Here is a 25,517-nt window from a genome sequence, read left to right as displayed (position 1 = left end):
TAGTTTCCTTTGGTTTCTTACAGAAACAACAAGAGCTGTTATGGGGTTTCTCCGATGTTCTTCAAACGGTAGTTCATCAAACAGTGTTCAGTAAACGTACCAGTAACTCTTCTTAGCTCGACTTTGTTCAATGAAAGGGCCTTTTCAAACCAGTTGGTGAAATAGGAGAGAAATATTTTTGATTTTTCAGATCTGGGATCTTATTCCATGTTTCTAATATCGTTTCGCTATGTTGTTTTCCCATTTGTCATCTCATTTCTTCAATGTATTCTCGTGGTAATTCGTATTTTGTATCTATTTGGGAAACAGAATCATTAGAGTGAAAAGTCGGCAGCGAATTAATTTTTTGTAAAAATTCGAAAATGTAAAACGATAAAACAGAAGTGACAACTCATCCACAATAATCTATCAACGAAACAGAAAAAATATTTGGTTAAAAACATAACAAGACGATTGGGATGTTACAGTCTTTAGCATATAACTAATGTTATACGTAATGTTATTAATTGAAAATAATATGTGAAGTCTTCAACAACAAACTTTGATCAATATATTGCATTTTGCTCTCAATTTAGAAAAACGTACTTTAATAAGTTTTCAATTTATCCTTCTTCTTCTTCTTATTCATTTTTATGAACTCATGATCTGTTAGTTTTGCAGGTTCCTCTGTATCAGTTCCTGGGAGGTGGACTGCCAGCTGTCCATCAATCTCTTAAGTGGTTGTCCGGGTTCTCTTTTCCCTATTGGTTTTCCTTCAAGTAAGATGCGTGGCAGTCTAGTCTCTTCCATTCTTCTCACGAGGGCGTACCAGTATCTTCTTCTTTGTCTCCCCCATCTTACGATGTCTTGCACCTAACATTGTTCCTGATTCGATATACTTTTCTTCTGTTTCCTCTCTGGTTTCTATTCCGTATGTCATGATTGGCCTGATACAAGTCTTATAGATCTTAACTTTGCTATCCTTTCGTGCATGTATTTATTCATTCGCCCATATTATATGCCTTAAGCAGCCCGATATGGCAGTCGCTCTGTTAATCTAGCTTCTTAGGTCCTTCACTGGGTCGTGATAACTCGACAGGTCCATACCTAGGTATTTGAATTGTTAGACTTGTTCGACGATTTTGTCCTGAACTACCAGCTTACATCGTACAGACTCTTTAGCAAAGGTTATGCTTTTCGTTATTTCTGTGGATATAGTCATGTTCATGGCTTGGCTGACCTGGCAGAATATGTATTGTTGTCTCTGTAAGTCGTCCTACGTTTCCGCGAAATTAACTGCATCGTCGGCGTAGCATGCCATGCTGATTATTGTATTCTGTCCTATTCGGTATCCCATATTTAGTGATGATACTCTCTCTATAATTCTGTCCATTAAGAGATTGAATAGAAATTTATACGAGAATTATTTTTATTATATTACCACACTGTTATTGCCAACTATCTTATTTGTTTTTCGCAAATTGAGTCTTTTGAGTAACAACCGTATTGATTTTAGTATACACAAACAATCTTCTCAACTATTGATCGGTATCATAATTAAATCTCATTGGCTCAGTAATATGCAGGAAATCCCAAGTCACTATTAATCCAAGCATACAATATAGTGAATTACCTTCCACTGGCGTGGCATTCAGATATTTGCGAAATGCATATTAACACACACAATTCATTCAAATTGTGTCTCTTGACTATGCGGAGATGCCAAAAACGACTTTTAGCTATTTTAAAGGCAGCTTGACAACGTGCAAATAATTGCATGCAATTTTTTCCAAAGTCAAATATTTCATATTGGACGTGGTTTGACAAGTCTCCTACCACTGCATGATAACTGCCCTTAACTAAATTTCCATAAGTAAATTAAACAAAATCATAATGTCAAATTTTATTTAATATTTTGTGACCGGCTTGAACCAATTTAAAATAACAAAGCTGAGTGAAATGAATAAGAACGAAGTAACTACCACAGTTGAACTTCATCTGCACACTCTTAATGGTAGTAGGGATTAGTACGGTCCCTCAAGCAGGTATACTTGACTACTATTGTCAGTTCTATTGTGTCTATTAGATAGTGAATAGCACTGCGTGGGTATCTACTTGTACATTGTTTTTACTGGATAAGGAGATAGCAGGGGCGTAGCTACCGCCGTATCAATGATACAAGGCCCCCGGACAACAGAGGCCCCTAACGTGTGTAAACAAAAATTAGTGAAATGTTACCCCCAATGTCACTCAATCTTGTGATTCCCGGTAAAAACGTAAAAAAACTGTCATACTTGCCTATAGAGTTTTTACTTCAGGGTTTAGCACTGCGAATCCAAGTGTGTTATTCTTGTAAATACTTTTAACACGCTAAGCTTCTTCAATTTTAAATGCCGTACACAAACTATAGATTTTTCACACACTATGAAACGTATACAAAGTGTCTACAAATCATGTGTAGTTTGTTTATGAACATTTTACGTTAAACGCATTTTATGCGTGTTATTTTTATGAAGTTTGTGAAATCTTGGGATTTGCAGTGAGCATGGGCCCAAAAGTTGGCAACATCCTACATCGGTTATTGCGGGATTTCCCCATTTAAGTCAAACCACGAGAAGCAATATATACGCGTTATATTTCATTCCTATTCAACTGTTATTACATTGTAATACAATTCAATCTTGTTCTTCTGATTATTTATTGGTTAATTAGTTTGATTTGTGAGTGAATGAGTGAAAGGAAAAGAGAATATTCCAGTGGAGCTATGACAAAAGTGTAAACAGAAAAGGGAGGAGGTTATAAAAAAATGCCCAAAATTTCTCCATTTTTTCAGCAATCAGCTTCTTCGATGGGGCAGGAACGGCTATCAGACTTGTCACTATTGTCTATACAGGCAGAAATGTTAGAAAAACTGAAATCGTCCTTAGCTATAGATGATTTATTAAATCAATTTGCCGAAAAAAAAGCATGAAAATTGTACATTTAATTTGAATTGTTTGGCTAGCTCAATTTATAGGAGGAAGCTATAACTTATAATCAATAAATATTTATTTTAATACAATGCAAGCATTTTTGTTTCTTTTGTGAGAGAATTTTCCCCTTCATTTGGGCCCACCAACTTATTTTGATACAGGGCCACTCCAAATCACGCTACGCCAGTGCGAGATAGAATATATATTTTATTCTGGGGTACAAAGTTTGGTACTTTGATTATAATCAAAGTTAATTATAATTAACTAACACTAAAAATTTATTTTGTTCAATATTTACACAAGTACAAAAACAATATGTCCACCGTAACGAAAGTGTTGTCAACTTTTGAAGTCACTCTTCCTTGAAACCAATCATATTTTGCCTTTAATCGTTGTATATATCTTTTTTATTGTTCGGAATGGGAACAAACTCAGTATATTCTCTTAGAATGAGCAACATTTCATCGTGGTACTTTCCTCCCTTCGGGTATACTCCTAATCAAATCCTTGTACACTTTCGAATTGTATTTTCCGAACAAACAGCCAAACACATTAACCTAATTTAGAAAAGAACCTTTTATCGAACATTTTGTTTCATTACATCGATTTCCTACATCCTATGGTGTTGGTTATTTAGTGAGCTATTTTCTTTTTTCCTGTAAGTGCCTATGCGGCCCACAAAGATTCAATTTACGAACTGATCGTATTTTATATAGAATTTTTAACGCAAGCCATATTTTTATTGTGTTTAGTTCTGTACAAAGAAACATCCGTTATACAGTATTGCGGAAATATGATTCAGAAATGTAGATCCTTACATTACAGAAGTTCCATAGAGGACATTGGCAAAATGTCTAGTACGAGCTGTACAATGAATGATTTCTCAAATAATGCTAGGCATATTTACGACTTTTTTGATGATAGAAAGATTGCCAATCAGGGTCAATCAGATTGCTAACCAGCTCACCTCTCCTAACTTGGATCGTTTAGAATTTGGTATTTGGGGTTACATTGAAAGTCGAGTACTTTCCGAACCAGTTACAACAAAAGAAAATATGATGCAGGGAGTCTCACTTGCTTTCAATTCACCCGATCATTTTCCAGAATTACATCACAGACATAATTTAATGAGAGGATTCATAAATGTTTAGAAAGCAGATGATGCTAAAGATGAGCTCTCATTATACTCGTAAACTTGGTTTATCAATACAATTAGTTACTTCAGTTTTTAGGAGTTGTTTAATTAAATTATTACAAAATACCTACTAAACTTTTTTAATGATATCCAGAATTAATAATCCTTTCACGTTATTGATTACGTTTCAGTATTAACGAATTTTCACCTTTTGCTAATATTGATATAACTTAATCATGAAATCCCTCAAAAATGGTTAGATTCAGGTATAGGCAATGCCAAACGAATTGCCTAAAAACATTCAGCTGGATCTCCTCAACAAGCCCTTGTTATTCATTGGTTACAATTTCACGTCACTAGCTTCGTTATTAATCGATATATTTTTCCAGAATTTTGAAAAAAATCGCAAATACTAGGATATCGCATGAAAATTTTATATAAAATTTGAAAATAAGTGAAAATATTTGGTTCCATTTAAAATGAACAGGTTGACGTCTACTCCGGGTATAACCGGAAGTGCCATAACATAACATACATGAATCACATCATGCGTCATCCACAACCAGTTTCATGATTTCAGATTTTTAGAATCCCAGCCTACTGTATCCAGCATTACGTTATGTTATGTAAGAAGTAATATGTTGAATTTATAACGTTCAATGTTCCAATAAGTATTTTTTGTGAATTTATTTTAATATTATTGAAATATACACCCCACAAAAATGATCGCATCACTGGTATTTTAGGATATTTTTAATACTTAACTTTAGTTTTTTGGGACAATCTGTATATATATAAATTAATAGATATTTCTGGTTTCTATCATGGGCAAAAAAATATCACAATTTCTTACAAATTTTTTTGGAAGCAAAAATTCTCAAGTAAATCATTTCGGACTTGGAGAATGCATTGAGATCGAGAACTTTCTAAGCAAATTGTGTTATTGTACAGTAAAAATTTAAATTTATTTTGTTAATAATTGATGTGCTTCAATGTTTAACAAGACATGGGACGATTAAAGAAGCCGCTGGAATCATCGCGCTCATACAAGATGGCCGCAGACAAAGATATGTCGCCGGTGTAATTGGCTTTCAACAAAGCAGAGTTGTTATTCGCTACCAAGAAACAGGGCAGCTAACCAGAAGACCCGGACAAGGCCGCGGAAGGATAACTTCGGTAGTAGATTATCGTTATTTGAGGTTAACGGCGTTAAGAATTAGGCATACCACCGCTCGAAGGCTGCAAACAGATCTGTTGGCTGCTCGTAATGTCCGAATAAGCCTAGAAACAGTTCAAAATAGGCTGAGAGAAGCAGGTATAATGAGCCAGAGTGCCAGCTAGAGGTCCACGTCTTACTAGAGAACATCGAGTAGCAAGATTGGAATTTGCTCGAGAACACGCTAATTGGAATTTTCAAGATTGGTCCAATATTTTATTCACGAATGAATCAAGATTTTGTCTGTATTCATCAAATAGGCGTGTACCAGTTTATAGGCGACGTGGTGAACGGCACGATCAGGTTAATTTTGGTCAAACTGAAAGCTTTGGTGGTGGCTCTATCATGGTTTGGGGAGGAATTTCTTTCGAGGGTCGCATGGAGTTAGTACTAGAGAATGATGGAAGACTAAATGCTGAAAGATACATAACCAATATCCTAGAACCCCATGTAGTGCTCTATATGACTCATATCGGTGACAACTCTGTCCTAATGCACGATAATGCTTGTCCACACTCTGCTACAGTGGTTCGGCAGTACTTAGAAGAGGTCGAGATACCCACCCTGAATTGCCCTGCACGTAGCCAGGACCTTAACCTAATAGAGCATGTCTTAGACCATCTAGGATGGCAAATTCAGCAACATCCGGCAACAATAAGGGCACTAGAAGATTTTCAAAATGTTTTTTTAACTTCTGGGAAAACATGCCACAAGGATACGCCCAGAACCTGTTTAGAAGCCTTCAAAGACGAATGGAAGCTTTAATTATAGCGAGGGGCGGCAACACACGCTATTAGAAATTTATTGGCCGGTTTCAGTTCAAGCACCGTTCATTTTTTTATGTAGATTTTTTGTACGATTTTTTTGATATGTTTTGGTAAATCAAACTTTTTGTCCTCTGTAGATTAAACTGATATAAAATAAATGTTGCAAAAGGCGGATCTATTGGTGTTTTAATCCATAATAATAATAAAATTCGTAAAACAGGCAACACATTTGAAATATTTGAAAAATAATGAGTAATACGATAATTTTTGTGGGGTGTATATTTTGAGTGCTTCAAAGTAGAAAACAAACGATAAATCTATCAGAAATCCGATCTAAAAGTGAACTGAAAACAGTGTCGAATTTGTCCAAGTTTTCTTGTTGCAAAGAAGGTAGCAATAATCACTGTGATTTGATTTCGTGTACTCCCAATAACCATTCATATAATAAAAACAAGAATTTCTTGTAGAACATGGACAAACTATGTGTTTTTTAAAAAGAATTAATGGAGATTATTAATATGACGTGGAGTGAAAACTTTTCAGTAATATTTTGTGGGAAAAAGTACTTATTGTTGTAAATTCGTTTTTACATTTGAAACACAGCATTTTGCTGTTCCCCTTAAAAAACAACGCTCGAAAAGCAAACGTGTCAGTTAAAAATTTGCGTGGGTCTGCAGAAAAAAATGAGTTTTTCTTTCACATTTTCAGTTCCCTAAGGCTAGTGGTTTCTTGACATTTACAGATTATACCACTGAATAAAAAAAAGTAGGGTAGATGTAAGAAAATGAGTTCTAGTTTCACAATAAATTCTAAAGATATTTTCTAGAAACTCACTGTAACTACCAACAAATTATAACGATCATGTTTACAACTTCATTTCATTTATTCTCTTAATTATTTCAATTGTTAGGACAGCTGATTTTCTAAAAGAGTATAGTAAAGTTGGAACGAATATATTTCGTTCTTGGAAAGTTACTTGTTCACTTTGGAATCCGATATGTTTTTATACATATAATTTATTCCCTATATCCAATAATTTATATATCCCATCCTATGTACAATGTTCCTGATCTTCAGTTGAAAACTTTGTGCCGCTACATATTAAAATATTATTAATATCTGCTCAAAAAATTAAAACTGTGCAGCTGATTATCATAAAGATGTGACAGCAGAATTATTTGAAAAGTGGTTTAATGAACAGCTTTTACCCAACATTCCCCCACAATCAGTAATCGTTATGGAGAACGCATCCTACCACTCGTGGCAACTCCTCAAGATACCAAATTGTGATAGTAACAAATTTTAGCATTTAAGTCTGAAAAAAATATTCCTATTTTTGTCAGCGATTATGAAAAAGGCCCATCAAAAAAAGAATTGCTTACTGTTATTAAAGATGCAATTTATTATATTGACAAGCTGTGCAAATAACATGGTCATACTCCTCTCAGACTACCTCCTTACTATAGCATATTTAATCCTATAGAGTGACTATGGGCAAACGTAAAATCAGAATTACGAAAATATAATCAGTCTCCAGAACTGAGTAAAGTGGTTGCAGAACTCTTAAAGAAAATTCTAGCAGCAGACCGCCAAGAGCTTTGGAAAAACTGTGTTGAATATGTCATCAAAGAAGAAGATCATCATAATTCAATCAATCTAGTTCAGACAATTCTGATACTATGATTATCTATAAAGATACTTTGAAATTGGAATATTTTTTTCTTTTGCCTTATTTACAAATAATTTATTTTCCTTTATGGTTTTTGCTTTGAAATTTCGTTTTACAGAAAAAACTGATGGATGGCGAACACAAAGGGTTTATTTCACCTGGTACCCTGTTTAAACCAAACGCCCTTACAGCTAGGTACAGTTTACTCGTCTATTTACGTTTTATAATTTAATATTCAGTTGTAGCAAGTTAGCGAGGTATAATAATGATTTTCTTCGAAGACGAATACTGAGGAAGAGTCTCCTGCCGGGGATTTAAGGTTAAAACATTTTTACGAAATCACATGCTTGTGCAGTTTGCTTAATAGTTCAACCAGTGCACAGTGGGCCTGATGTACTATACTGTAAATCTGGCCAAATTGTCAAGTGTAGAGGAATGATTCAGAACTTGCTGAACCTGCAAAAGGGATGTTTGTGTAGTGTCTAAATTATTCTTATTGAAAAGTTGAATTCAATGAAAAAACAATAAATAGTAAACTTTATATAGAATCAACTGGAACAAAAATTACCCGCTCATATTTGGCTTTTTCGAAAATATCATAACATTTCCTTTTAATCGTAAGAACATTTGGCACGAGCTGAAGGGTAAAAATATTACAGAGAAATGTCTATATATTCAGATTGTTATCTGTAATCATTTAATATCTGAAAGGCATGGTGAAGAACCTTTAAAATCTTTGGAACATAGCATTTATCAGTGTGTTTCGCATTTTCGAAGAGGTGGCAATATAATAGAAACAAGATTTCTGGAGTAAAATGCTGCTTGGCTTAATAAATTGTTTCGGCTCGAAGTAACTTTTAAGGTCATTAGCGAGGGAACTGAAAGAAGAAAAACCAAAGTTTGTAATTCGTCCCATAGTGCAACTATCTGAAGAAGCACAAGAATCCAGGAATAAGCATATGAGTTTGAAAAGTGTATGAAAGAGGCCAGACTAGAAAATCGTCAATAATCAGTCACTAATGCAGATCTTTTTAGTATTTTACTAGTGATATTCGATCCAGTTAATACTAGCTTAAGGACATTACCACAGAAATGAAGGAAAGCATCATATTTAAATTTTAGAATATTTGGCTCCAACTGATAAAGTAGAAACATCTGTGATTTAATTATATTCTCCTCGGAAGAAGTTCAACTGACCTCACAACGATTGATAGCGACGACAGTTTTAATATTTATTTGAAAAAACACACACAAATTATATTGCATTAATTGCATTATTTCAATATATTTTATGAAACTATATCAGTTTTTAACAATAAAAATTTCATGTGTACTTTTTAACACGTTTTGATGTCATCGGGCCCCACTGTGCAGTGCAGCAAACAGATTTAATCGCAATCTATGAATATAAGTAAGGAAATATCCTGTATTTGATGCGACCTATTTACAATTACAAATTTTAAATAAATAGAAAACATTACAGCATTGTAACTGTGTGTTTCTAATGTCGAATGATGGAGTGAGACAGTATAAAGTTTGTTGTTGCACAAGTGATGTATGTACATTATTAACAAGTAATTCAATGTAATAACTCGGCTTTTCGATTCCGGTTTAACGTGTTTCATCTTTTGATTTATGAAAAATTATAATACGCGCTGCTCAATATTTCAGTATAAATATAAACTCAACATATCAACGAACAACTGGAATTTTTTATATTTTCTCGTTGCGATTGACGCCGAATTACCCATTGTGGTATTTTTACCACAGAGCTACAGCTTTAAAAATGACGGATGTAGGTAATCCTCCACTTTTTCAGGGAAGAATAACGTGCGTCACCTAAAATAAGCCGAATGAATTGTGGAAGCTACGAACTTTTTGATAAAAAATTTCGTATTTTATGAAGAATTTGGTAACGAACATTAATGGAATATGTTATTATTCCATTCATATTAGTTGGCCCATCATATCATGATCACTCGAATTAGTTAACGATTTTTACAACTCGTGTAGTCAAATATCCTTGACTAAATGTGACAATTTGGTGGAATTACTCAATTAATTGGAAATTGGTAATGTTTTTCTTAATTAGCAGAAATCAAATTTATATTATTGTGACGAACTTGTCCACTGATATAAACCGTGAAACCGGTCCTGTTCTGATATGTAATCAAATTTAAAATTTGGCGAAGGCGGCGACTATTTGTATTTATTTTGAGCTAATTACATGAAACAGACAGACAGTTTCTAAAGAAACCATTTTGGTTTGTTTACGGCAAACCAGAGAATTCCAGAAGTTGAAGGATCTAGAATGTGCTTTTGTATATATATAAAGCGATAGCCTAGCAGCCTAAGAAAGTCAACAATTTGCCATAGTGAATGTATCGGAGCAGCGACGAGTGATCAAGGAAGCTTACTTGAATAAATTAAATGTTAAGTTAGTAAATGAATATGAGTGAATATTTTAGCGAGTATTATTGAATAGTTAATGTATAAATAAATTACGTAAGCTAAACCTAATATAGGGCGTATGTCTAAATATATACCAAGGTATTTAGGATCCTGCTCTTTTGAAAGCAGAAAATTATTTCAGTTTATTCGGAAATATGAAAACGTAATGTGGACGGATTTCGTTTCATTGACTGCAAGACACCAGAGGCTAATTTATGGTGACCACTATTCACAGTTTAAATAAATTGACTTTAAATTTTGGGTTTTTGTAAATCATCAATGCTCAAAAACAACCATAGTGATACGTATTGATAGAAAAATGTCTTGTATGTATTTTTATTATATTGATATACATTTTCTACAACTTACATATAATTGCGTTTTGGTTTGGAAGATAACAAACTACTATTGCATTCGCAGTGATTGTTTTTGAGCAGACTTTAGAAGAACTTCAAAATAAGAGTTTTGTCAATGATCGCGTTACCCATGGAAAGTTATAAATTTTACAAAGTAACCAATTCACATCTAAAATGCTTAGCTTAGACTCTGTGTTGCATGGAAAGTGAATTTATTCTGAAAATATAAGAGCCACAATGATACGACACGACACGAACTGAGTAGCCAGAATTTGGAATCCTTGCGGTATTTGGGTTGAGAGAAGACTGGACATAATGGATTTGGTGAATAATTTAGAACCATCACTCCAGTGACAGCTGGGTTATACCTGGCACATGTATAAATGTATGTTGGATCGATTTCAAAGTTTGAATATTTAATTCTCTGCTTTAAATGGGAAAAAGTTTCCAAAAACATTCTACAGTTTCACATGATAAATTAAGTGAACTCTCTATTAAGAATGGTATCATATAAGACTTAAATGATCTAGGTAGTTTGAATGCCACTGCCCACCCAAACAAGCTTTTCTATATAAATAACAACTCATGCATTGTTTTATGTACACAGAAATCATTTCTCTTTGTACCTTTGTAAAAGTAAATATATAAAACTTGAATTGGCAAATCTATGAGAAAATGTCATCTATATAAATTTATTATCAACCAAACCATTTGAATTCCACAGCTGATGTTAGAATGAAGTATGTTTAGAATACACGCCGAAAAAGAGTTTTTAATACGTATATAACTTGGGTAAGCGAAAACTGAATAAGGTATCTGCGACAAATAAGCCCCGGGGGATAATAAAGTCCGCATGTGAAAATTGAAGTCACCTCGAATCAAAGTCAAACCGTGTCTTTGTTCAATATAAAAATCTACGCATCATTTCCATGGAGCTGGTAGGTATCTTCAGCACAGTTGTCCGCTTATTCGTCAACATTAAGTTTAAGTTGATAAGAATTTTTGAAAAAATAATGTTTGACGTTGTTCCCTCAAGATGTTGAAGCGGATAAAATTGTAACGCATTCGAAGGTAAGTAGTCGCGACATAAAATTATGTGTAATTTTAAGTCAGAATCTTTTACAAAATTATTAAAACCAAAGTCTCCATGAAAAGAAGGATATGGAAATGTTAAAATAACCGACATGTTTGAATTTGCTTGGTCAAAAAGTATTTGTTAAGGGGTTATTCTAAAAGGCAACATCTCTCAAAAAAGCATTTGGGGCAAACAAAACAGTGGAACTTGTTTGCAATCAACGAACTAAAGATTTACAGAACAACATTGACATAGTCAACTATTTCCTCATTTGTTTTCATAAATATTACATCACTCAATAAGTCGTGTAACTAACACACAGATGGCACTGCCATTTTCAAATTCATATGACGTTTATGAAGTACCAAGCTTCGAAATACTATGTGTTATTTGTTTTTTTCAAATCATTGCTTCCTGGTGAAAAAAAATATTGTAAAAGCTCAGCAACGACTTCTAAAGTGTTACCCGAACTCTACTCTATCGAAAAGAACAATTTATTATTGGTATGCTGCTTAAACGTGGACATACAGACACCGATGATGGTGAACGTTCTGGTCGTCGAATTGAGGTGATTACTCCAGAAAACATCAGAAAATCCACAAATTGATTATATCCAATATTAAATTGAAATTGCTAAGGCCGTGAAGACATCAGAAGACAGTATGTTTACAATTATACATGAACATTTGACCATGAGAAAAATGTTTTCAAAGTGGGTTGCAACGTTTACAAGTAATTTTTACAAGATTTTTTTGTCGATAAGTGACAATGGATGAAATCGGAATCCATCACTTCACTCCGAAATCAAAACAATCATCACCTAAATGGACTGCAGCCGGTGAACCATGTCCAAAGCTATTGATTGACCCTTCGAAAGGGAGAGACAATCTATAGCGTATACTACATAGAGTTGTGGGATCGTTTGACTGCAAAAATCAAGGACAAACGGCCTCATATGTCGAAGAAAAAATTACTGTTTCACCAAGACAATGTACCGATTCACAAGTCGATGGCAACGATGGTTAAATTCAACGAATTACATTTCGGATTGCTTGCTCATCCACCGTATAGTCTAGATCTGGCATCCAGTGACTAATGGCTAATATAATAGGAAAAAAATTCTTAACGATAAAAAAACTTGAAAGACGATAAACTTTTCTTTCGAAAGAATTGACGGAGAAACTGCTGAAAAAATATTTTCCAAAAAAATTTTCACCGTGTATTCATAACATTTATACCAAAAGAAAAGTATATATCACAGTAATAATTTTATCACGTCAGGGTTGCTCCGGGTTAAATCCTTTTGGGTTGAATACGTACGAGGATCATTTCATGATGGAAAATTTAAATATTGATTTATATGGGGAAAAGTAGTATCTTTGGAGTATACAGCTCCATCTAGTACTCTCAAGCTCAACCATTTATAATCGAAGCTCTGGAAAACTAGGAAATTATTTTTGAGGTCAATATGGCTGCAATGTGAACTATCTGACATCTAGTGGCGAGAAGAACAGTTGAATCTATGCAGTTAATACAGCAAGACAATAGATTACTAGAATATAACACCGTTTTAAATAAATTTTTAAAACATGGTGCTTATTTTAAATAATTACTGTGACTAAAGTAAATTTTTTATTCAAAACTGAATATTAGAAACAGAAAATACATCGATTTTATGTATGTACTTCAAATTTAAGAAGTACTTTTTACGTTTTTTCACAAAACGTGGTCGAAAGCCAGGATGTGAGATTGTGTTCTAAGTTTCCTGCTGCTGTGGGATTGCTGCAGTACGGGTAAATAAACTTGAAAATGATCCTAGAGAGAAGCATCAAAGTTCGTTGTGCTTCTCAAGACCTCTGATTTATTTTCCAACGCTACTGTAAAATTGGTTTTTTATAAGTTAAAAGCTAAGCTAACCTTTTTCTGCTGTCTTCTTGACATTGATGAAATTCTCTTTCAATATATACAGGGTGGCCTTTTACTGTGTGGAAGTGCAATAACTTACTTAAGATAAAATATACTAAAAAAAATTTTCAAATAAAAGTTATATTTGTACAGATAAACATTTCTAAAAAATTTTGAGGTATACTTAGGTTCAGCCTAAGCGTGACAACATGAAGTAAAGTTTTTTGAAATAGGACACCCGTATATTTGTTTACCAACGTCACATTCAGTGTTTACTTGTTTAAAAGGTAAATATTTTTGAAGCATAAACTAGAAATGCAATTTTCTTAAAAACAGTCAATTTTAGACTGTACATTTTTTTTTACAAAAAATTACAAAATTCCCATCAACCGTGTACTGGTTATTAGCGTTTAGTTAGTAAAGATTAAGTATTTAATCTATGAATAATTATTAAATTAATTTTATGATAGAGATCTGTTTCAGGTAATTTTTAAGGTAAGTAATGTTGTATTTTGGTCCTAAAATTTCACGTATTGTTCCGAGTGGTAGATTTGATGATGATCTTTCTGAGTTAAGAGATGGACATTCTGCGATTATGTGTTTTATAGTTAATTTGCAATTGCAGTTGCTACATTTTGGTTCGGGTTTCGCATCAAATAAGTAGCTGTGCGTCAGTCGCGTATGGCCTAGACGCAGACGTGTTAGAAGAACTTCATCTCTGCGATTTTTCGGTAGTATTGACCATGGTGTACATTATCAGACATAATTTGAAGGGATAAAATAGTTTTATAAGAAGGTAAAATAATATACTGTGTGTCTCATTTAAAAAATTGAAGTTTCTGCTAATTGAAATATCCTGAATGAATGTTTATCTGAAAGACACCCCGAACCCCGAACGAAACTTCTTTACCTTCGTACTTACCAAACAAGTTTAGTTACTTCTCACTAATAACGTTCACTAGGCAGCATTTATAGTGCACCCATTTTCGTCAAAACTTCATATTTCGCTCGTCACAATTTATGGAAAAGAGAAGGCAGGGATATGTGCAGAATTTTACACTAAACTCGATTGTTAACAAATATAAAGGGTGTCCTATTTCAAAAAACTTTACTTCATGTTGTCACGCTTATGCTGAACACCCTTATATCTCAAAATATTTTAGAAATGTGTATCTGTGTAAATATAACTTTTTTTTAGAAATTTTTTTTTATATTTTATCTTATGTAAGTTATTGCACTTCCACACACTAATGGGCCACTATATTTACAATTTCTAGTGACAACTAGATCAGTCTCCGGGATGTTTTTAACAAATTAACCCCAAGTACGCAGTTTCTACTTGCCGGATATATGAAAAATTTAGTTTCACAAATTTTACTCTCTTGAATGGAACAAATTTTCCGGAGTTCCACAGTTAAAGTTTTACATGAAAAGTTTCAATATTACGCTTTGGATTTAACTATTCTGATTATAGATAAAGTAATCCGGAATAGAGTATGTACTTATCTCAAAATATTAACGGGACACAACAGATAAAAAAAATATGTTGATTGAAAATTACCAAATCCATATTACTCGCTTTTTATAATCTCAATATTGTTAGCCAAAAAGCCGCCGAGATTATGGCTTTGATCGAAAATGGACTTGATCTGTGAGCTGTTACTAGGCAGGATATGACCCGCGCAGCGGTTCAAAGAATGCGCCAAGGTTATGAGAAGACTGGATCCTTTCATAGGCGACCTGGAACAGGCAGAAGGCGATTTGCAACCGCTTTATTGTGTCAAGAAGGAAAGTGTACCAAAGACCAAGAGAGCAATTTGCAGATTGCTGCTTTGAAAACTGGAGTGCTTATGAAGGTTGTTCCTGCAAGATCTGAGGTGTAATTTCTATAGAATGAGAGATGTCATTAAAGCAAGAGGTCATACCCATTATTAAGAAATTAAGTATTACGTTTTAAATTGTTTTAAAGTTTTAAATAACCCCATTTATGTTAATAGTAAAAAAGCTTAAGCTGCTAAATGCATTGATTCAACTATGTTAAAAATAATTTTCCTATATTTATATTCACATTAAAGCATATTAAATCGTCTTTCAAACAGCATATATAAGTATATTGTATGTATAAGTAATATATAAGTATAATGATAAACCAGTTCTACAGTGGCGTTTCCAAAAATCTTTGATTGGAAAATCAACGGGAGATCTTAAGTAACACAACTTATTATGATGTTTTCCAAACAAATTTTTGAGAAGACTAAATAAGTCACTATAAATTAACTATATATAATTACGATCCTTTGTAAAGAATTTGAAAAATTACATAAAAGTCTTAAAGCAAATATAATGGAATCAGAATTTTTTTCTTTGCAAAAAATATTGTATGTAGGGCTTTAGATCATGATTTAAATGCTCGGAAACTAACCTGGATCGCGTTCATTTTGTTCGCAATCTGAGTTAATCGGGTCATTTGTTTACGTTTTTCTTTGAATTGAAAAAATTATTTATTCCTTTTAAATGGCTGACTATTAATTCTCATGAGCAGCGTCATTGATTGGTTACTGAAGTTTACGGTTTTTATACTTTTCGGAATTTCAGCATTAAAATCAAGTTCATGTAGATCATGTTTTAAATTTGAAATTTATATCAGCTGATGGATGATTTACCTGACATTTGATCATTTGTTAAAAGCCTTTACGTATCACTTGTATGATAAAATTATCAGAGCCATCTTTCGAGTTATTCACATGATCTATGACTGAAATTCCTTCAATTCATTATAGATTCTGTAGACTAGTACCATCTATGGTGAAACTGTTAAAGTAAACTTACCTTAAAATGAGGTCTACAGAGCAAGTCTCTCAGTTCTTGCAGGTCTCTGTAATCGATATCTCGACGATGTTCGAGTTCCCGGAGAATATCGGCGGCGTCGCGAGCGCACTGCACCGCGTCGTTCAACGGCGCCCGAAGAGGTGTCAGCACACGATTGTCAATGCGATCGAAAAGCTGGAAAAATTTTAAAGAAATGGAAATGAATGATGAGTCGACAAGTCTGGTGAATATTAGTAGACAATATAAAGTAATTTAAAGAACAGTGATAAATGATTTTTTCCAATGCAGAAATAATGTTATATTTTTCAAATCGTTAAAGATAAATGCATAAATGAGTGATCCGATGGGTCAAAATAAAATCAGTACTTTACGTCATATTAAATTCGTTAATGAAATCAGTAATAAAAATAATCTGTTCATATTTATTTTTCAAAACGACTCTGATGTAGTATTTTAATTAATTACACTATCGTTTGAGTCATATACAGAATGAGTCTTTGGGAATTCCACTTAGAACATTTTAGTGTACGCGCTATTGATTCACCACTATGGGCTAAAAATTTCACATAATTGTAGATCTAGCTTCCGCACCTAATGAATTTGAAATAGAAAATTGTTTTGAAAATAAGTAGAAAGTCAACTCATTCAAATGAAGCTTTAGGCAATAATAAAAATCTTCCTACCACATTTTATGAACTTTATGGTGAAAGATCCATCCATTAATCTTTGAAACTCCATTATTTAGGAGCAATATCGAAATATTAAAAGTATTGAGATATAATAAAGTTAGAAAAATGAGAAAACATCTCTAAAATCCAATTAATGGATCAAAAAAAGCAGAAAAACATTAACAAAACAACTAAGAATGAGGATTGATATTTTTCATGCATATAAGTGCATAAACCATGCATTCTGCTACAATATCTACAATATAACTTTTTCACAAATTGTCATTAGACACGGAGGCAAATTTTCTGAAGGAAAGAGTGCAAGAAATTGTTTATCATCCCTCTATATATAAACAGATCAGATTATTGCATATTATCGCAATGCGTGTATGTAACGTTAAAATATGTTTTTGTTGAAATTAATTATTGGGGAGTCGATTTAATTGACCTGGTAACAGCCCTGAATAGATGGAAGAAGTATAAATAGATCGCAATGAAGAATATGCTATTGACAAAGGAAATCGCGAGATACATTGGGACGTAACCAAATTACGAGATCCAAATTATACTGGAAACAGGAAAAGCGGGAAAGGAAAATTGAGAGCAATAGAAAGAGTCATAATCAATTTTTGTCAAAAAGGCATATCTGATAGTTGAAATCATAACCGAACACTGTCTAGCGCGCGTTTCTATAACCAAGTTATCATCTTCGGAGACTGAAGGTAAACTAAAACTTATTGACTTTTTTTTCAAAACACTTGACGCGGAAAATTAAACAGTCCTTAAATAATAAACTATTGATGAGTCGTGAGAGATGGGCGCTTTATTCCTTCTTAAACTTTTCTTACCTTTAACAGTATCGAATGCATCCACCACTTTTTTTAAATTTATAACAACAAAGTGCTCTATAAACCGAACATTAACAAACCTCGTAGTTTGCCCAACATACTTCTTGTCACAATAATCACAGCTAATTTGGTGAATATCACTGTTTTCCAAATCTAGTACTTCATCCTCGGGATTACTCAACAATTGTATGTTATGTATAAACTAATTTTCTACTTACGTTTTCTAATGTTTTTGTATAAACCAGATGAAAGGTATCAAAGCAAATTTTTTGTGTTTTTCTTTATGATTTTGGTAAAAGATGTAATGGTATTATGAACAGTGTCTTCAGTATGGATTTACATTAATTAAAATTGCATTTTTTATCACAATTAACGTGTTCAATTTCAAGTTGAACCATTACTGAATATTCTTGTAGATTACAAATCTAACCTAACCAAATATGTGAAGAAAGACTTGAAAATTCCACTAGTAAATTCATTTATATTTTAAAATAGTTGTTTAATGACATAAAGTGACTTGAGATCTATAAAAGAGTTGAGAAGAGGTGACAAAACTAATAACTGAGCTAACGCACTCGTAGACACTTCCACATAAAGCTTTTGAAAATGTCGACGCTGCTAAAGGTTGATGAAATATGTTTGGAAGGATTTTTCTGCTATAGACATGAGCTCAAATAAGAAAAATATTAGATGAAAAGCCCTCGATATCTTCTTGGAGATCTTTTGTCACACGCAAGCACGTCAATTAAAAATGATAAATATTTTCTAAAAACAGAGATTAGATTTTCACGAACAGGATTTAGTATTTTTGAACGTTCACTATTTCTCATTGGTTCGATCCCATGGGTGTGCTTTTGTTTTCGTCGTGTCTATCATGAAAATAAACTTACGATTGGGGGATGGGGGATCGAAATATTACAATATTATGTTTCGCTGATGAAGCCGTTCTAGTCGCAAAAAATGAGGATAATCTTCAGAGGCTTTTACATGTGTTTAACTGCACAGCTAAATCTTTCAATATGATAATATCTGCGTCCAAAACAAAGTATATGACCACATCCATACCTCAGATGTAAGATGTAAGCTAGTCGTAGACGACCAGATAATTCACCAAGTAATGAAATTCAAACACTTAGGAATCGAGATTTCAGGATTTGGAGACGTAGAGAACGAAGTAAGAGAGCAAACAATCAAAGGCTCAAGAATAGAAGCATGTTTGAACGAAATCATATGACAAGATAAACATATCGGAATAGAGGCCAAATCAAGAATATACAATGCCACGGCTAGACCCATAATGACCTACACCGTGGAGACACTGCCAGAAACGATGAAAACCAAAACAATGATTGGAACAGCAGAGATTAATGTGCTACGCATGATAGCCGGAAAAACCCTACTGGACAAGGGGGAAAGAACTGAGAACATCAGAAGATTGTGAAAAATAGATGTCAACGAATGGGTTCTATCAAGAAAGAAAGAATGAAATAAGCACATAAGTCGTATGGACAACAATAGACTGGTCAAGATAGCGCGCGATAAATCCTCATTGGGCCGAAGGAGTACCGGCCGATCCAGAAAAAGGTGGAGCGACAACCTTGAAGCAAGATAGGAGGCAAGGATGTCAAAGATAAAACAGGCGGCTACGCCTAATACACAGAAGAAGAAGAAGAAGAAGAAGAAGAAGAAGATTTGAATTTCACATTTTAACGATATTTATATTAAACAAAGGTAATTTCATATCTTTATAATTTTTTTCCACTCGTTTATATACTTAAATTTCACTCCTACGTCTTATATGAGTTTCGGTAATTTCGTTCCTAACGCGGTGACCATTTCATCCATATCTCTTTTCCAATTTCACTTTAAACTTTTAGTTGATAACACATTTGGTTTGCATTTAATGCATAAGTTTCCGAAGAAACATTTTTACTAGTTTCTTGATAATTATATCGTGATTCAATTTTTATTTAAATCTGTCGAAAACTCCTTAGAAATTTTGCTGAAATTGCGAAAAATATTGTGTATTTTAGGTCAGGTTCAGTGAAGCGGTTCAAAGAAGGGCATGAATCAGTAGAAGACGATTCTCGTGAAAGGGCTCTTCTTACAAATCGTACTGACGCGAATATCGATAGTTTGCACCAGGAGCTGTCAGAAACGAGGATTTAAAAATGTTAAAAATATGCCAAAGTTGGTGCAGAAAGTTTTTAATCATAGAAAGAAAAAAAGTAAAAAGCAATCTCCAAGTATTTTTTGTGTTCCATTCAAAGCGATATTAGAAATTAGAAAACCCAATAAGGGCGAACATGTCTAGTTGCAAACGAAGAAAATATTGACCGTTTCTTATATCCACAATATCATTCATTGAAAATATGTTTAGTAGGCTAACATTTATAGCTCTTCCAATATCAATTCCAGATTGGGTACCCCGAAACCGCACATTGGGACCTATGTTGGTGCCAACGTTGGGCTATTATATTTAAAAGCATCCAGACATTGGAAGTTATAGAAGCTAAGCTCAGTTAGCTCCCAGCAGAGCCATAAAACTGGTTCCACTTGATAAAGCTCCAACAGTAAAACGTTTTCATACGACCATATCTCCTTGGGTGACATTATTTACTTTAAATAATAATAAAGTTATCACGACGTTAACTCTCACTTCGCAGACGAAACAAGTTAAGACGATTCCCTTTGATGTCTCGTCAAAAAACCGACACAAGACAGCCAACTCCCAACGTTCGAGCCAACAGGCACCAACACGATAAATTTCGATCCACACATTGGACGAGCGTAGTTGGCGCTATTATTGGCCCCAATGTGCGGTGCCGGCCTTATATAAACATATAAAAAAACGCTTGCCGACAATTTTGATTGATCTACCATAGGCGTAGATAGCCTATTTTATAAATTATTTTTATAAATACTAACATGTCCAACACAGTTTTTCCAAAGCTCTTGGCGGTCTGCTAGAACTTTCTTGATGAGTTCTACAACCTCTTTACCCAGTTCTATAGGGTTAAATATGCACTAGCAAGAAGGTAGTCTGAGAAGAGTATGTCCCTGTTCTTGACAGCTTGTCAATATAAGAAATTTTCTCTAACTTTAGACCTTTAATAACAGTAAGCAATTCTTTTTTTGATGGGCCCTATTTTACGATCGTTGACAGGAATAGGAATATTTTTTTTAGACATAAATGCTAAAACTATTACTGACTGTGTTGGAATGTTAGGTAAAACCTGTTCATTAAACTATTTTTCAAATAATTCTGCTGTCTTATCTTCATGATAATCAGCTGTACAGTTTTAGGCATTAGACACGAAAATATAAACTATAAATTGTCATAGGTATAAAATCTTTAGTAGCTTTGTCAACTGATTTTAGTTTTTCTTTACATATTTTCGATACTGTAAATGATCCCCAGCAACCCCTTTCGTGACTACTCGATAAATGGAAAATTTATTTACTCTAGTTAATTCAGAAATTCTTATTATGATTGCATTATTAGATTGCTGAAAATGTTCCATTTTTAAACATTCGAATATATTTCAGATAACTTGCTGTGTTTGTATATCCAAATCTTTATTATGAAATTCATACCTGTCTTTATTCTCACTGCACTATGCAATTTCATCGCCTTCATTCGCCCTCGGTCTAAATCACGCCATATTTTTAATTTATTTAAAGAAATTTATGAATTAAATTAAAATCATCAATCCACGCCAATACTTATCGCAGAATTTCTGACGGGAATATTTCGAAGAAATTGTGTATATACTGCTTCGGCCAATAGAAATGCATTTATGTCCCCAATTTGATGTTTTCATCGGTAAACAGTGGAGATGATGGAGAGTCCACGTGGTCTGACGGTTTGTTACCGAATTTTATACGGGAAGTAAACATTATTTTTCATTTCTTAATTTGGTATGAGTGCCGTGCGTATTCATGAAAAAATATTGATTTTTACTCGCTTAACTATCTGCAAATTATATTGGAAGAACTATATTGAATAGTTCTACCTTATCGTCCTGGAATGGTATAACGTCGTGAAGATAAACTGGATCTTACATCAAGACACCCATTTCATAATCCCGATATTACTCCCCTTGACTCTTTTCTTTTCTGAGATGATTAAAAAGTTGTTATAAATTGTAGAAACATTCATTGTGTGATTTGAATGGAGACTAGAGGTCTACAATAAAATGTGTTAAACTTTATTTGCTTATTTTTAATTGAGAAATTTCCGGAACCTAAATCTCACGCTTTGTATTAAGAAATTAAAGATTAGAAAATGCAGTATACCCACCTCAAGTAATACGTGGAGACGAGTGTCTTCCAATAGTTCCAAAAGATGAGCTCTCTCGTGGGGTTGCGTTTCTTGTAGACAGTATATATCGTCTAAACAGTCAAGTATTTGCGAAACAGCTGAAACAAGAAGATCATCTATCAATATACAACTAGTGATTAATTTAGATATTACTTTGTTCAATCCTTATTTGACGTTTTGGTTCAGTCTCCTTTTTTTTTAGAAAATGGGAAAATTATCTAATTAAGATTCTGTGAAAATATTAAAAATGTTTCTTCGCCAAAGCATTCTGAATATCTTCATTTAAGACTAGAAATATTCTTGAAAAAATGATTTGTATATTATTTCCCCAACTCCTATGTGCTTTTATTACTTCAATCAAAGAGCAAATTTTCGAATTATTGCAAATCATGTAGTACAACTTCTTTTTTTCTATATAAGGATAAATCTCAAGAACCAGAATGAAGTAAAAAATGATATACCGGAATTTAGTACATATGTATATAAATTAACTATGGAAAATACTTCGTTTTGAATTGTTTTCTCAAGTACATCAAAAGAATGGAAAATGTTCTCTTTGAACAGTTCCATGTTGTGCAAAAGTTTTCCCCCTTAACGTGGAAACTTGTTTGCAAACTTGATTTTCTCAATTTTAACTACAGTTGAATATTTTTCCAGGCTCGGTGCAGTTTTCGAAAACGTCTTATTTTTGTAATGTTTCTTTTTTCTTTATTTTTACGATTTCTATTCGTTGGGTGAATTAATAAACACTGTCTCACACCTTCTTAATTCATTTAAATACGTTACACTACACAACTTATAATATTTCATTTATCAATAACACTCAACTAACTTAAATAATTTATTTAAATTCGTCTATTACTTCTATTTCGGTCTGTTCACTACGACTATTTATTATAAACTAGAAAAAAGTTTTAGAAAATAAAGAAACAAAGTAAATGAATAAATAGACCTTCCTAGGTATTAATCAAAAGAAACAATCTAAATAAACAAACTGCTATAATAAAAACATTTATAAAACAAACGTCAAACGGATTCCGGGTATTTGCAACGAACATCAAAGCTGTCGCATTTCCACCGAATTTTAGAATTCCAATAATCTAGGCAGGATTGGTTTCAGGGCGGAGACGCATTCGTAACATTTTGAACGAATTACCGAGATTCATAGAGAATATGATCTTGAAGAAAACATTGATATTAGAAACTGTCAGGTATATTTCTTTAATTGAGAGTCAATCCCCAATTCTTATGTATGTAAATTTTTGCTTTTGAGTGAGTGGAACGCAAATAGTTCTTTTAAGAACAGTAGTCCTTTCTAAGGCTCCTTTTTTTTCTAATATCTACATAGGGATTGTATGATTATTTGTATTGAAGATTACCAAGCAAAAAAGTATTATTATGACTCGGGCTTTCACACTCTCTCTACTAGGGGAACATTCGGTATAACAACTTTGTGTACTAGAAATTTTTAAACAAATTGAACTGTGAATAGAAGCACCGCTTTCCATAGTTTCGAGCTCTTTGATGTTTTTCAGAAAGATCTTATTATTAGTATAATCGATTTCCTCCATCTCTTGGGTTGTCGACATGACGGCATTGTTAGACCACAGGCATACCAAAACAATTTCATTTTTTGGTCGGTTTTATTGGTTAAGGATTTTCCGAACAATTATTGTATGTATTTGTTGTTATTTCTGTTGCCGATATTAACATTGTTGTTATTAATGTTTGTTCTTGTGCCATAGTGCTATTGCCAGTCGGATGTACTTTGTTCTTGTTCCTTTCGTATGACTTTTGCATCGTTTATAATTTCCATTTTCTAGAATTTTGAGTGTAATCTAGATCTAGGTTTATGCCTAATTGATATTATATCCCCATGTAGTTTGTGCCAATTAGTATTCTGCATTCTCCATATTCCCTTCTAAACAAATCTGATTCTATATTTTCTTCTATTATTTCATCGCATATTGCTGTTATAACTCCTTTATTGTTTACCAGTGAGATAACAACAACTTCATAAAGTGAGGTAGCTATCAGGGGGCTATGCGACTTGTCTCTCCTGGTCTTAAGATATAAGTACTGGAGCTTTTGTCAATGAGCAAAATACTATAAATCAAGGAAAAACGGACTCATATGTCAAAGACAAAAACAATGTTTCACCAAGATAATTCACCGATTTACAAATCGATGGCTACGATTGTTAAATTGCTTCCTCATCCACCGTATAGCCCGGATTTGGCTACAGTGACTACTGGCTATTCGCTGATCTCAAAAAAATGCCCTCCACTTAGAAATAATTGCTGAAACTGAAGCCTATTTTGAGGCAAAGACAAATCCTTTTCAAGCACGGCATCGAGAAGTAAGAGAAATGTTGGAATGATTGTATTGCTCTTTAAAGTGATTACATTGATGACTAAAATCGATTTTTGGCAAATAATTTGTTTTTCCTAGTTAGTCACACTACTTATTGAGTGATGTGTTATTTTTCTGTTTCATATAATTTGAACAACACATTTCGACACTGTTTTGAAGACAGTGTGTACCTTTCAGTTACCAAAAGGGTATCGATTGCCCTTAACGGGTTGTAAGACAGAAACTGATTAAAACGGTTCGTAATTTCATGTGAGAAGTTCAGAATTAAATGAATACAAATCTAGAAATAAATTCTGCGGAAACAAATGTTATATACTCCAAAGGATGTAAGTACATTTACTTGCCCCGAACTCCATTGCCATTAGTGTAAGGATGTCGAATTGTTTACTAAACCACCGTTATTTTCTATTGAACTGAACTCACCTGGCAAAGCCTAAACACAGAAAGTGGCAACTGGTAATGAAAAAACTAAATTACTCTCTTAACAAGAAGTAGCAGTTGATACTTATCTCTTCCAACTCCTAACCACTGTTTTACAAGTTAGCAAACTTTCTTCTCTGTAGTTTCACGTGCGGTTATATGTACATGCAATCAAAACTCGCATTCAATATTTGACGATTGGGGATCAAAGTTACATTCAAAATCAAAGGAAAGGAACTTTGGAGAGAAAAGTTGAACAAATCAAATTTCTATGTGCTGAAGGATGTTTGAAATATGTTTCAGAACTTTCATTCAACTGAAGAATATTTAGGATGATTTTTACTTGGACAACAGGCCATAACTCCTTTACTATGAAAATTATTTAAAAAAAAGAAAAAGAAACAAAGCAAACATGCTTTTGAATAATTCCACATACGTGGGTTGTCTTATATGGCAGTGATTATACGAGAGTTGTCTGAAAAGTTTCCGACCCAACAAATAAACAAAACATTCTATTACATAATCATTTT

General features: G+C 33.3%; 1 protein-coding gene across 4 annotated transcripts in view; it reads right to left on the bottom strand.

The window, feature by feature from the left end:
- Positions 1-25,517, bottom strand: part of LOC130443766 (peripheral plasma membrane protein CASK) — a 389,418-nt gene that overhangs the window by 273,444 nt on the left and 90,457 nt on the right. For all 4 annotated transcript variants that reach the window (XM_056778569.1, XM_056778571.1, XM_056778570.1 and 1 more), the window contains exons 9-10: positions 22,174-22,292; positions 16,355-16,528 (exon numbers count right to left, since the gene is read on the bottom strand). In XM_056778569.1, coding sequence (XP_056634547.1) covers positions 16,355-16,528; positions 22,174-22,292 — 293 coding nt within the window. The remainder of the gene's footprint in view (positions 1-16,354; positions 16,529-22,173; positions 22,293-25,517) is intronic.

Source organism: Diorhabda sublineata, chromosome 5 (assembly GCF_026230105.1).
Source record: "Diorhabda sublineata isolate icDioSubl1.1 chromosome 5, icDioSubl1.1, whole genome shotgun sequence".
Lineage (NCBI taxonomy): Eukaryota > Metazoa > Arthropoda > Insecta > Coleoptera > Chrysomelidae > Diorhabda > Diorhabda sublineata.
Note: the sequence above shows the minus strand (reverse complement) of the source record. Positions and strands in the feature narration are given on the sequence as shown.